Source organism: Pseudorasbora parva, chromosome 2 (assembly GCF_024679245.1).
Source record: "Pseudorasbora parva isolate DD20220531a chromosome 2, ASM2467924v1, whole genome shotgun sequence".
NCBI classification, from domain to species: domain Eukaryota; kingdom Metazoa; phylum Chordata; class Actinopteri; order Cypriniformes; family Gobionidae; genus Pseudorasbora; species Pseudorasbora parva.
In genome coordinates this window covers 22,975,991-22,990,241 of record NC_090173.1, presented here as the reverse complement: position 1 = coordinate 22,990,241, position 14,251 = coordinate 22,975,991, and the positions used below count along the sequence as shown (strand labels likewise).

The window sequence follows — 14,251 nt, the reverse complement described above, 5'->3', positions numbered from 1 at the left end:
CTGATTGAAAAAAAACTCTGGAGCCGTTCCGTTGTGGTAAGAAAGCGTCGGACCAGGGAACCAAGTGGTATCAATTTATAATGGAAAATGCGTTATAAAAAAAAAACAATAAGAGTGTAAAGGTAGCTTCAAATAAAGCCACAATAAGCCCATTGAACAAACTGGCCAATCCATCTTGATGGATGACGTTATGAGAGGAATCCCGGAATATAAGCAGGTGCACTTATGAAATTTTGCCTTGTGAAAGCGATCTGTACCAAGAAGAAAATGCCACATTGTAACAAATTAGGTCTCTGTTTTGGAACAAATTCTCCAGGTCTGAAAACACCCTTAAGGCCAGTTCAAAAAGAACATGTTTTCCATTCCACTTAGCTATTTTTCCATTGTGTTTCTATGTAAACACTTGCTACCTTTGTGCCTGCTCTTCACTTCTGATGTCTTTTGCAGTATCTCACTCGTGATATGGCATTCTGAAAATTCGGTGTTCAAGTTAAGTTGTTAAACTTTTAAAAAACGCACATCCAGGCCTTGAATTTTTTTCCCCCATTCCACTGCCTGCCCGTTTTTCAAAGCAAAACCGTATTCTGTGTAAATGGTCCCGACTCCCTTACAGTACTTTTACTCCGGGGACAATCCTTCTTGAGCAACTTGGAGTTAAAGGGTGAAAGGTCATGGCTTGTTATTAGTGATACTCAAATCCACAACTTCTTTCTTGTCCATAGTTTTAGCCACAATTTCACACCACTTCTTACAATACATGGGTGACGCTGACTGCTGGTGACCTCTCACCACCCAGAACGACTGGATTGCTACTATGTGTATAGAGCTTAACCCAGTTTTTCTCTTTCTATTTCCTTCAGGTTCCTCACAGACCTATCAGTCTTCTGTGCCCAACTACCCGCAGTACTCCCACCCTGATGTTCTGCCATATCTGCCAAACCAGATGTCTGCCATTCCTCCTCAGTTCACCAAGCCACCTTATGTTCAGAACACCCACTTCGCCTACCCCTACCAAATGGATCCCGCCTCCCTCAAAAGTTCCCTCAACCCAAGTCCACTCACCCGTGTCCCCAGCAACCCAAATTTCTCCTCGTCCTCGTCGTCCTCTTCTGTTGTTTCACCAGTTCAGCAGTGCTACGAGATGGCGCCTCAAGTAGAACCCAACACTCTGCCGCTTCCAGTTGCCCCTCCACCTGGTCCACAAGCTGCAGAAATGTGGCCATCGCCTTCCCAGCAGCCCTTTATTTCCCTGGCCAATGTTCTTTCTCTAGCTATGAACTTTGCACAGTCCATTATACCCGCTGGATCCATCCCTCAAGGTTTCCACCCACAAATGACCCCTCAGCCAGGGTATGGCCTCATGTATCCACCTCAGCATGCAAGCATGAGCAACGCTGAAAATCAATACCATCAGGGGGCAATGAACGGACAGTATATGGATATGTACCAGTACCCTGATGCTCATACGCAGATTCCGGCACCAGTTCCTGAACTTCAAGAAGGGAACCAAACACCAGTAATCCCTCCTGGGGAGCCAAGAACAAGCACAACTCCTGAGCTTAAACAACCAATTCCTACAAACCCAAGCTCTTCGCCAGCGTCCAGAAGTAGCCCACTTGCGGATAGCCAGTCTAACCTCATAGGGCAGCTCAGAGAGCGGGCAGACAGTTCAGCATCAAGCACCCGCAACCCATCCAGCACAAGCTCACCAGCCTCTTCCACATCCACCAGCCCGCAAAACACTGTGAGTGATCGAAATTACACACATAAACATCTTTTTTTATAAACGTATAGTTCATTCTGATGCATTATCAAACATGCCAAACCTGTATGATTTTCTTCTTCTTCTATGGAACACCTTGAAGTGGCGTGGCAGGATTTTAAACAACTTACTGAGTCGCCGCGGACAGGCGGCAAATGCCGCCGCCGGTGTGTGTACACTCATTGAAAACGTGTTTGAATTTTAAAGCCGTGGTGGCACGGCACGTCCGGTGTAAAGCTCAGCGATCTTAACGGGGCCGCACACCTGACGCGATCATAACACCCGTGAAGAATTCGACTTTGAGATCGGTGGCCGAATCCGGCTCCGCATATCGTACATTGAATCTTCGACTATTCGGGGTCACCCCTAGTAATAATACAAACTCATGATGCAGGACATGATTAGGGTCAGAGATTATATTATTAGCCAATCTTAACTAATTGTTGTAATAAGAAGAAATATATAACTACTCAAGAGGCTGACCTACAATTTGATTAAACAACTTTGTTTTTAGCATAACTGACAAACCCTTATACTATACAATGGCAATATTAATTGCAGTATACTCATAATCACAGACATAATAAGAAGAATCTGCTTTCTTATTCCAAATAACCTAAGATGGCAAAGGAAGTAGATTCTCTGCATTATTCTTTTACAGAGAGTATCAATATGATCTTTCCAACAGGACATATATTATCTATCATCGCTCCTCAATACTCATATGTTTTAACCTGACTGATTTTTCATTATGAATAACAACAGACATTAAATGAGTATCAGATGTAGACCCGAATATAATCTCTGTTTTACTTGTATTAATGAAAAATAATTATTCTCATACCACTATACTAACAATTTAATCACACCCGTTTGATGTAGTCATTCTACATCATAACATACACACACACACATACACACACTCTTATATTGCAGCCATTTGCTTATATTATTTAAGTTCTTTTTTTCTCATTAATATACACACAGAACCCCATATTTGTCAGAAAAACACAGAATTGTTGACATTTTTGCAGATTTATTAAAAAAGTAAAACTGAAATATCACATGGTCCTAAGTATTTCAGACCCTTTGCTCAGTATTTAGTAGAAGCCACCTTTTGATCTAATACAGCCATGAGTCTTTTTGGGAAAAATGCAACAAGTTTTTCACACCTGGATTTGGGGATCCTCTGCCATTCCTACTTGTAGATCCTCTCCAGTTCTGTCAGGTTAGATAGTAAACGTTAGTGGAAAACCAAGTACAGTCACGGAGTTGTTGTAAAGCCACTCCTTTGTTATTTTAGCTGTGTGATTAGGGTCATTGTCTTGTTGGAAGGTGAACCTTCGGCCCATTTTGAGGTCTTGAGCACCCTGGAGAAGGTTTTCGTCCAGTATATCCCTGTACTTGGCCCCATTCATCTTCCCCTCGATTGCAACCAGTCGTCCTGTCCCTGCAGCTGAAAAACACCCCCACAGCATGATGCTGCCACCACCATGCTTCACTGCTGGGACTACATTGGACAGGTTATATTTTTCTCCACACATACCACTTAGAATTAAGGCCAAAAAGTTGTATCTTGCTCTCATCAGACCAGAGAATCTTATTTTTCACCATCTTGGGAGTCCTTCAGGTTTTTTTTTAGCAAACTTTCATGTGTCTTGCACTGAGGAGAGGCATTCTGTTGGGCCACTCTCCCATAAAGATCCGACTGATGGAGAGCTGCTGCGTTGATGACTTTCTCCCATCTCTTGACTTCATCTCTCGACTGCATCTCTGGAGCTCAGCCATAGTGATCTTTGGGTTCTTCTTTACCTCTCTCACCAAGGCTCTTCTCCCCGATAGATCAGTCTGGCCGGACGGCCAGCTCTAGGAAGGGTTCTGGTCATCCCAAACATCTTCCAGATGAAGGATTATGGAGGCCACTGTGCTCTTAGGAATCTTAAGTGCAGCAGAAATGTTTTTATAACCTTGTCCAGATCTGTGCCTTGCCACAATTCTGTCTCTGAGCTCTTCAGGCAGTTCCTTTGACCTCGTAATTCTCATTTGCTCTGACATGCACTGTGAGCTGTAAGGTCTTATATAGACAGGTGTGTGGCTTTCTTAATCAAGTCTAATCAGTATAATCGAACACAGCTGGACTCAAATGAAGGTGTAGAACCATCTCAAGGAAGATCAGAAGAAATGGACAGCAGCTGAGTTAAATATATGAGTGTCACAGCAAAGGGTCTGTATACTTAGGACCATGTGATATTTCAGTTTTTCTTTTTTAATAAATCTGCAAAAATGTCAACAATTCTGTTTTTTTCTGTCATTATGGGGTGATTTGTGTACATTAACGAGAAAAAAAGAACTTGGATGATTTTAACAAATGGCTGCAATGTAACAGAGTGAAACATTTAAGGGGGCCCTGAATACTTTCTGTACCCACTGTATATAGTCATATGAAATATATTTAGGTTGATTTATTTTTTATCTGTAATGGAGAAATACATTTTTCAGTTGTTTTGCCACTCAAGGAAACAAGTCTTTCAAATTTGCAACTACATTAGGGTGAAATACAATGACAAGTTTATTGGGGGGGGGGGGGGGGGGTGAATTATCACTTAAAAGTATTATAAAACCAAACCTGTTCTTCTATTGATGTGTAACATTAACAGATACAAGACAGAAGGTGTTTTTTTAATGGTTTCTGTCAATATAAATATGATGGTGTACTATTAGGTGAAAATCTCTGTAAGCATACTCAGACAAACCTGTTCTGAGCATGTAAAGTATTTGACTTGGGTGTTGTCTGTTATTATACTGTATGTCTTAAAGCACCTGTAGAAAGACGTCTGGGGGTTGATGTTTTTCAACTTGTTTTAAAAGGTGTCCCCGCCTGTCCCAAGGTCCTCCCCCACTCTATCTATGTCTCTGGCAGTGTCTGAAACAAATACCATTGCAGCCAAATCCAGACTCTCACCTATATCGGAAGGTAAGTTGTGCTCTTTCCATCTGTCAAACACGCACACACCCATAAATAAGTACACACCCTATGTTCCATGTACACAAAGACACAGAAGTTGTCTTGGTTTTACTGTATTTTTTTATCAAACAAATCCAGCATTGAGGAGCATAAGACTATAATATAATTTAGTTATCCATAAATAGCGCTGAGGTCCAACTAAAGATATACTTAAGTATTTGATTGTACTAAAGTGGAACTATTACAAGTATACGTAAACCTCATAGGGAAGTATATGTATTGCAAGTAAACTATCCTTAGTAATAGGGATATAAAAAAATGTTAGAATTAATATTAATATTAATATTGCAATAAAGAAGAACTCCAAATAAAGTTTACTTATAATATTTATATCATTAAGTCTTAAGTCTCAGTACCTTACTCGGAAAGTCTTAAAAAAATCAAACGTCAGCAAAACTCATAATTACGAGCTGTGCTGATGTTCACATGCATTTTAAATAATACATTCTTTTTGACATGACTTAAGGACACTGTAATTGTTGAAGCTAAACCATGACACCCATTGGTCCTAAACAACAGTCCTACCATTGGCTAAACCAGAAGTTGACATGCTATAAAGCCATCCACACTCGCCAACAATCGGTTTTTGCTACACTTTTGATAAATAACCACACTGCACACTGTTGCGAGTGTTGCAGATTTGGCACATTTCTCAGAAGGAAACCCTTTTAGAGTCGAGAAACACATTGCAGCTAAACACAACCATGTATTTCAAATCTAAGAATGGTGAAATTATTAGATGATTATTAGATGAGGTTATATAATATTTTTTTAGATAAGACTTTATTTTTGTGCAAACCAAAGGAAGTGTAAGGTATGAACTGAAACATCTAGTTTGTTTCTGCTAATGGGTGCTCTAATGGCAGAATTTCCACAACTTTTGCCTACAGCGCAAATGTGACTGAACAATTTTCTAATAAAATTATTTAATTTATTAGATATTTAAGTACTACTTATGTCAGTTGGCTTTATTTATTGCCCCAAGTTAAATGCACTTTTGTGTTCTATACAGTTTTGCCGTTTTGCATTTTATATCCCTGCACTGCTTGCTGCGCCGATATTGAGACTTTTCTCTGCGATTCACAGTATTTAAATCCATGTCATTTGTCCTTTCATTGATGGAAAATCTGTTTGCTATAGCATTAGGCTACTTATATAACAGCAAGAAGTTTTGCATGGTCCATATCTGCATGGTGGCATAACTGGTAAAGCGAGTGCACTTGTGTGGTAGCGACCCGGGTTCAAATCCAGTCCGTAGGCATACTGGTTCCTATATTCAATGTGTAAATTCATATATACATCAGTTCCCATTGTCTCACTAATGTTCACCACATAAGCAGGTTACTGGTATATTGGGGGTGTCTAAAATGTCAAAATCTTAAGCTGTGTCATTATTTATAAAGATTACTTTATTGTAACCTATTTGAAGCATAAGATTATGCAAGTTTATGGCATTGCAATGTGTTTTAAAATCACTAAAAGTTTATCAGTATAATATTAATGTATATTCAACACTCTTAAAGTGTAATTGAATTGCAGTTATTTCGTCACCAAATACATTTAAATTTTATGCTGAGTGAATTCTGCATTTCAAAACTTAAATATGAGAGTATATTTAAATTGTACTTAAGTATACATGGAATAATCTCACTTTTGCATATTTAATACAACTTTAGTTGAAATGTAGCCCTTCTTTTGTACAACTAAAATGCATAGTATGAAATTAGTTGTTCCAATTGAACAGACTTTAAGTATACCAATTTATAGTCACAAATACGTTGTACATAAGTATATTATCCTAAATTATGATTGTGAAAGACAGTTTTGTTGCAATTTTCACTCAGGTTTATTTCCATGTAGTGTCTCTCCAATTCATTTCCTATGTCAAAGTGTGCTGCCAGTGACTAATATTAAAACACAGCTGCCATCTATTGACTGTAAGAGCTCACTGCATACTAAGCCGATTGTTCAGTTATACATTTAATAATCCTTATTCGCACTCACATTGTGTTTAGAATATGTACACATCTAGTTTTTGATTGTCTTGCTGTTATAACATGTCCATATTGTGATCCTTATTAAAATATCCTTATCTCCTTGTCTCCAGAGAAAAAGTCTATTGTCACAGTGGGACGGTTCCAAGTCAGTCCAAGCAAGGAGATTCCTATTCCAACTCCCAACCCGACACAAACTCCAACTCCTACCCCTACAGTTACACCAACATCCATGCCGACTCAAACATGTCCTATAAAGGTTCCCCAAACCACACACCCCATGCACAACAACCAATCAGACAGCAGCACAGACGTACAGGGGGAATCAGAAAGCAGTCCCGGCTCTCTGAATGAATCCCCACCACTTAGCAAACAGCCTAGTGAGACTTTGCGCAGTTCAGACAGTGCCCACCTGTGGACCAAAGAAACTAAAACCTTGGACAGAAAAGTCGTAGAACCAGATGAGGGGCGTGGAGGTGAAGAAGAGGAGGAGGCGGAGGAGGAGACAGAAAGGAGGCCGAGGAGGATAAGTGTGAGTCTGCTGGACAGTTCAACCGGGAGTCCTCAGTTCAATCTAAATCAGCCGTGGATGAGCTACACACGCAGCACGTCATACGCCAGCAGCGACGAGACCGAGAGTGAAGACGAGGGAATGTATGAGGAGCTCCAGGAACTCAGAGAGAGGTGAGCCTAGTATGTTCCATGGGTTGCTTTGCTTGAGGCTACTAAACCCCTCAGGCCATTATACATTTTGCACATTTTATGAAGAGCTTAATCACATTTCAATAGTGTGGCTCAGCATAATCTAAAACCTGTCAAGCAGCAAACTCTAAATATCATTTAGACCCCGTACCATCTTTGTCCTGTAATAGGTTTAATCACAAATAATTTTTTGAACATGTCCAAACATGTTCAGTGATGTGGAAAATATTCCGTTTTTGCTTTGCTTTTTGGGACATGTGGGCTTTGCTATGTTTGGCGAAAACCAAACCCTTCATTTCATATGAAGATCCTTTAACAAGCATGTTGGTGGAAGTTTAATGTAATGGAGATGCTTTGCTGCATCCAGAACCTGAACTCCATGCCTCATTGAACTAAGAATATATATATAAAAATAAATACAAAATTGTAAATGAAGAGTCACATTTATTCCCTATAAGTGTGAGGGGAGAATAATTGTATTGTTAAAAAACTAAAAACTAAACAAAACTTTTTTAAAAAAAAGGTTATCTGTAATCTAAACCTAAATTAGTAAAAATGTTTCTTTTAAAGGATTATTCAAACATTCCACATACATTATTGCTAAAGTTGAAAAAGCACTGACTTGAGAATGTTGTTTTCCTATCCTGCTCCTCATCATTTCTCTTTCCTGCTCCCTCTTTCTCAGACACGTGGCAGAGGTTCAGGCTCTCCAGACTTCTCAAAAGCAAGAGATTGAGGAGCTCTACAAACGGATGGGTAAAGTTCCCCCTCCGGGAATCGTGTCCCCGGCGGCCATGTTGTCCAGTCGCCAGCGCCGCCTGTCTAAGAGCGGAGGGTACCCAAACTCTCGCCGAAATAGCCTGCAAAGACTGGAGATATTGCCCCCTACAGGTACCATAGGTGAAGTTACAACATTTCTACTCGGAAATGCATTCACAATCTATTTTATATTTTAATAATGTGAAAATGAATATAGCAAGAGAAATATCTAGGGTGGGGCTTAAAGTAGTTCACTTTAAAATTAAAAGTACTTGCAAAGTACTCCAATGATTTGCTTGCCCTCAAGCCATTCTAGGTGTTTATGACTTTCTTCTACACAAATTTAAAAGGCCATTATTAACCCTGGGAGCCTTGTGGAGTATGTTTATGATGGATGCACTTTTTATAGCTTCAGACTTGTGAGCCCAGTTCAAGCCATTATAAACCTTTGAAACATCAGGATGTATTACTATAACTCTGATTATGTTCATCTGAAGTCATATAGACCTAGGATGGATTGAGGGTGAGTAAATCATGGGCTAATTTTTATTTTAAAGTGAACTAATCCTTTAATGTTATCCATCAGGAATTGATTAGATTATGAAAAGTGGGCACTTTATACCACAATGAAGTCATCTTATTTTTAAACCTCATCAACAACTTGATGTTGAATAAATATTACTTTGGCATTTGGGATGTACAAAATATCCACAGCAAATTATCAGATGACAGCTGCAGTATTATCAATAACTGTTTTAAATTATTTTACATCAGAATACATTGGATGTTTGTTTTTTTTTGGGCTGATACTGGACATATTTCATCACCTAGCACTGACTTAATGGGATAGCGGTATATTATGGCAAATATTTTACATTTTAAGTGCCTATATTAAATTAAGAGTTCACCCAAAAACAAAAATTGTCATCATTTACTCGCCCTCAAGTTGTACCAAACCTGTATGTTTCTTTTTCCTGCTGAACACAAAAGAAGATATTTTGAAGAATGTCGGAAAACAAACAGTTCATGGACCACATTGACTTAGACAACAAAGTCATAAGCCCCATTTCCACCAAAATTACCCATTTTAAATTACCCAAATTTTTCCCAGGAACTCTTTTTCCCTCAGACTTGCTGCTGTCTGCAACTACCGCGAAGAGCCCGGTGACGTAGGATTGCGCGCAACTTTCCAGTTCCCACTGGATTTCGTCCTCCATGAATAAACTTAATTAAGCCGTTGTCAGTCCATTGGTCGTATTTTTTAAACTCCATTGTTGATTTAAATGTTGATAAAACTCTAACTGCGCTCACCGCAACAGACTTTTAGGTCAAAATAAAATGCTGCGTGAGCTTAATTAATCAGCATGTTCAGAGGCCAAGTCTCACTCCCGAAAATTCCTGAACTTTAAAAAAGTACTACCTTGCAACCAAAGCCATTTTGTGGGGGAAATCTTTACCCAGAACTTTATTTAGACCCCAGTTCCTAATGTCAAAACACACAGAGTACCACCCTAAAGTCCTGGGTAAAGTTCCCGCGGTGGAAACGTGGCTATACAGGTTTGGAACAACATGTGTGAGTAAATGATCACATGACACAAGTTTCATTTTTGTGTGAACTTTCCCTTTAAAGAGCATTTTCCCTTTAAAGGGTCAGTTCACCCAAAAATGAAATTACCTGTTTGAATGTCGTTCGACACCCGTTCGACGACCACTAAGGATGTCGTTACAAAGCCCATCTCACTACAGCGGCTCTACAATCATTTTATGAAGCGACGAGAATAGTTTTTGTGCACACAAAAAAAACTTAAATAACGACTTATATAGTGATGGGCGATTTCAATACAAAGTTTCGAACGGTTATAAATCAGCGCATTGATTCATGATTCGGACTCTAATCAAGAATCGATATGCTGATTCATAACGTTCAACACTATATTTTGAAATTGACCCATCACTATACAAGTCATTATTTAAAGAAGCACTTGGCAACTTTTGCTCTCGGGGTCCCCCTACAGTTGGGAAAAAATAATGTCCTCAACTACTGTCGTAAGCTCTGTCATCCTACAACAGGGGATGCCATCGCGCGTGCATTTGTTGACATGACAACCCTGATAGCCCTGAACTAGTAATGCGCGGGTCGTCTCATAACCCGCAGACCCCGTATGTCTATTTAATGGTCGCGGGTGCGCGGCGGGTTGTAAAAATATATACAGTGGTGCGGGGCGGGCCAAATAACTTCATAAAAGCATCCCCGCGGATTGGTGCAGCACTAACAGTTCCCCTGAACACTGCAGGAGGAGTTCACATGCAGGTGTTCTTCTGGCGGCGCGTTGTCTTCATCCCAGGTACAGTCAGTGGCATGTTTCAGCATGTCATATGAATATAATTTCATGGGTTTTATTTTTTTCAAACGCCAAATATTCACGATGCTCACGTTTACAAGCCAGCGTCATTATAGTAGTCTATTGGTTAGCGTTTTACAGAATCTATGATACTTCAGTTCAATGTTTGAGTGGTAGGTAATCACCATAACAAGCAGGACAGTATCGGTCGGGCACGCCTCCTTCAGCTCACGCCAACGAGCAAACGCTGGTCCAACGTTTCCTCTTATTGCTTTCCTCCAACAAAACCTTTTCTTTCTTATTTGTCTGTGCTGCTTCGGACATGACTATTATCCGACGAACAAAGTTGGGCTCACACGTCCGAATGTAAGGAAGTGTGGGTGTTGGTGGAAGTGACGTATATGCCGTAAAGCAGTCGAATTTTGTAGTTCTTTTTGTTCTCGGGTTACTACCCGAAACCCGAAGTTTAAAAGTATGATTAAAAACGATACAGACCCCATCAGGCTATGGCAGACGTGTCATTCAACCTATTGTAAGTCGATGTATCATCACAAGAGTCTTGAAAATATATTATGAAGGTTGAAAAGTTACCTAGTGCTGCTTTAAGTTTTTACGGTACTGGGTGTCGAATGGCATTAGGGTAAGTAATTATTGACAGAATTTTCATTTTTGGGTGAAGTAACCCTTTAAGATCAGAGCACATCCGAGTGAGTTGCTGTGTGCATTTAACTATGCTTGAAAAACAACATTTATTAAGGTTACTTTGTCTGCTTCAGACCCACACAAAATGCATTTTTTTAATATATATTTATAATAACAACAGCCTTTCTTTGGTTATAGATGACATCATAAATGTAAGTAACACATGTTAATGTACATTTCCGCAAACACACTTCAGGTATCATAAGGAAGAACTCAGTGAGCGGCAGCAGCAGTGGTTCACAGGAGAGGACCAATAAAGGCGTGACCTTTGCCACTGATTACGCCAGAATTGTGAGTGTAATCACATACCTTCTGTTTGCTTTTATTATTACGTTTCTTTTTTGGGTTTTTTTTTTTACCCCCACTAATGGACTAATTCTCATTTTATTTGCTTGATGCACTGACCTTCCTTTTTATCTTTCCAACAGTGATTTTTTTGTTTTGTTGCTAAGGAGCTCTTTGGCCCCCATCCTGCACTCCTTGTGGATTGAAGTGACAACATTGCTTTCTCATGCAACTGCCAGTGTTTATGAGCATGTTTGTTGTATCAAGAAAGAAGTGTGTATTCTTTGCAGGTTGTGATGTAAATATATTTAAAGGTCCAATGGCATGGATTTTTTTTATTATTTTATAATGTTTCCTGAGGTGTACTTATATTGTTAGTATGGTTTTTACATCAAAAAATGTCATAATTTAGAAATAAAATGCATTTTTTCTATACTGATATTAGCCCTCTGGCTGGAATGCTCTGTTTCAAGAGGCCTGTCTACTGTGAGACTTCAGTGAAAACACCCACTGTTGTGATTGGCGGATATCTTTGCATTTAAAATGAGATCACGTGCGGAAGGGGCGTGGTTTAATCAGGCGCGAGCAGCAGCAGCAAAACTCACTGGGTGCATTTACATGCGCGTTCTCAAGTCGATTATGCCCAGTAAGCCGACAATGAACGTGGTCATGTAAACGCGGTAACCCTTTTTCTTTTTTTGGAGTAAGGTCATAAACGGCATAACCATAAACCGGTCGGGACAGGTATGCCATGGGACCTTTAACTAGTATACCTCTGCATAGTATTCTAAGAATGATTTTCTTATCTTGTGAGCTTTCTGAAGAGACAGGGCATTTGCAAGCGCAGTTTATGAAATGTATGATGTGTTGCGATGTAGCTGATCTCAACACAGATTTTTGGAGAAATTCCCACTCATTTTCAGCTATAGCACCCCCGGTGGTTGAGTGTGTAAATTGCAAATGTGTTTCCACTTGTTAGGCTGTCCATGTGGTTGCTCTTTTCTCTAATTTTGTCCATATTGCACTAATAATAGCTCAACTAGTCAGTTCATATTTATTTTCAAACTACCAGGCAGTCATATATACCTGAATGAATCAGTACTGTAAACAAATGAACTTTTTTGTTCCGTAAAATTGCAATGCAGTTGAATGCATGCAGTCCTTGTAAGAACTTTTAGGCCTCACTCCAGGTTTGCTTTTACATAAAACAGCATCATGTATATATTTGACAATTTGTAAAAACTTTCATCATAGATTGTAGTTCAAATGTGACTTTTTTTCTAAAATATTTTGCACACATCAATTGCACAAAATAATTGTTTTTAAATTCCCATAACTCAGAGTATTAGCAATGATTTTTCATTTCTCTCTTCTTTTTTTTTTGAGTGTCCACATCACAAATGAGAATAATGAGCATATTTAAATGTGCTTGTCAATCAAATCTCATTTGGTAAATGGATTTCTGGACATATTAATTTAACCAAAGTATATAAATCCACATTTTAGAAAACAATTCTTGCAGGTTATTAATACCCAAACTGACATGGTTTTTTTCTAAATTATAAATTGTAATTATATATTTATTGTTTTAAAAAAAAAATTTAGTAGGTACTGATGAAGAATTGAATTCCTCCCAATGTTAAAACATACCATACAGTGAATTTTCTTTGAAACTCGTCTGTCTTTAATGCTTTTTCTTTTGTTATTCATTTCTTATTAGTTAGTAGAATGTGAAATGAAGATGTTAACTGTAAGTTAACTGCTTGTCAAAGAAATGCAATCAAACAAATGACACATCGCACTTTTCTGCAAGATATTTGCTAGTAGATGATCTGTATATATGGACAGGCGTGCGGTGTGTCTAGGATTATTCCTTTGCCTGTGCAGCGATTTTATATTAATATATTAATGTGTGAAGACAAACAAAAACATATTGACAACTGAAAAGCTGTGAAGTTTGAACAATTGTTGCCTTAAAGTATCTGCTTTTGATGTGTTCTACAGCATAATATTTAGATAAACAGTATCTAGTATATTATGTGGAAAAAAATGTGTATTGCCATGCAGATTGTGCCTTTTTTTTTTTTTTACTCTGATTCCTTGAAGAAACATGATTGTTGTAAATATACAAATAAATAATGATTCGCAAACAACCAAATGTTTCCTGAGAATAAAACTATGAATATGTCATACGCTCGGCTCCAAAGGTCTGAGACCAGTAGTAAAAATGCCTATTTTTGCATACTTTTTCCAATTTATTGCTGTAATACTTTTCCAAATTATAACAACATTTTTCAAATTTATATTATCAGCATAACAATATAGTTAAAATGTTGATTTAAACGGGTATTTGCTGGATTATCTCACCATGTCACAGTTTGTTAAAAAGCTAAAAACTTTATTTCCAGGTTTAAAGGGATAGTTCACCCAAAAATGAGAATATGCTGTGAATTTACCATCCAAGATGTAGGTGTCATAGATGTAGATAGGCCTATTTCTTTCATCAGTAGAACAGTAAAGAAGATTCCTTTGTGATTCATATAATGCAAGTCAGCGGCTACAGTCCACCAAAAAAGACAAAGATATGAATACGTAGATGCCACATCCGACATCCAGAACGGTCAGCGTGTTGTTAATCATCAACGATGCCATAACATTGCACGGCTTCTGGTTGTGAATT

General features: G+C 38.6%; 1 protein-coding gene across 2 annotated transcripts in view; it reads left to right on the top strand.

The window, feature by feature from the left end:
- Positions 1–13,712, top strand: part of wnk4b (WNK lysine deficient protein kinase 4b) — a 72,261-nt gene extending 58,549 nt beyond the window's left edge. Inside the window, exons 15-20 of one of the 2 annotated variants that reach the window (XM_067412559.1) lie at positions 861–1,744; positions 4,631–4,736; positions 6,895–7,465; positions 8,169–8,374; positions 11,483–11,577; positions 11,715–13,712. In XM_067412559.1, coding sequence (XP_067268660.1) covers positions 861–1,744; positions 4,631–4,736; positions 6,895–7,465; positions 8,169–8,374; positions 11,483–11,577; positions 11,715–11,717 — 1,865 coding nt within the window. In that variant the 3' untranslated portion in view covers positions 11,718–13,712. Of the gene's footprint in view, positions 1–860; positions 1,745–4,630; positions 4,737–6,894; positions 7,466–8,168; positions 8,384–11,482; positions 11,578–11,714 lie in introns of both variants that reach the window. The other variant, XM_067412550.1, reaches the window with a different exon arrangement.
- Positions 13,713–14,251: the final 539 nt, after the last annotated feature.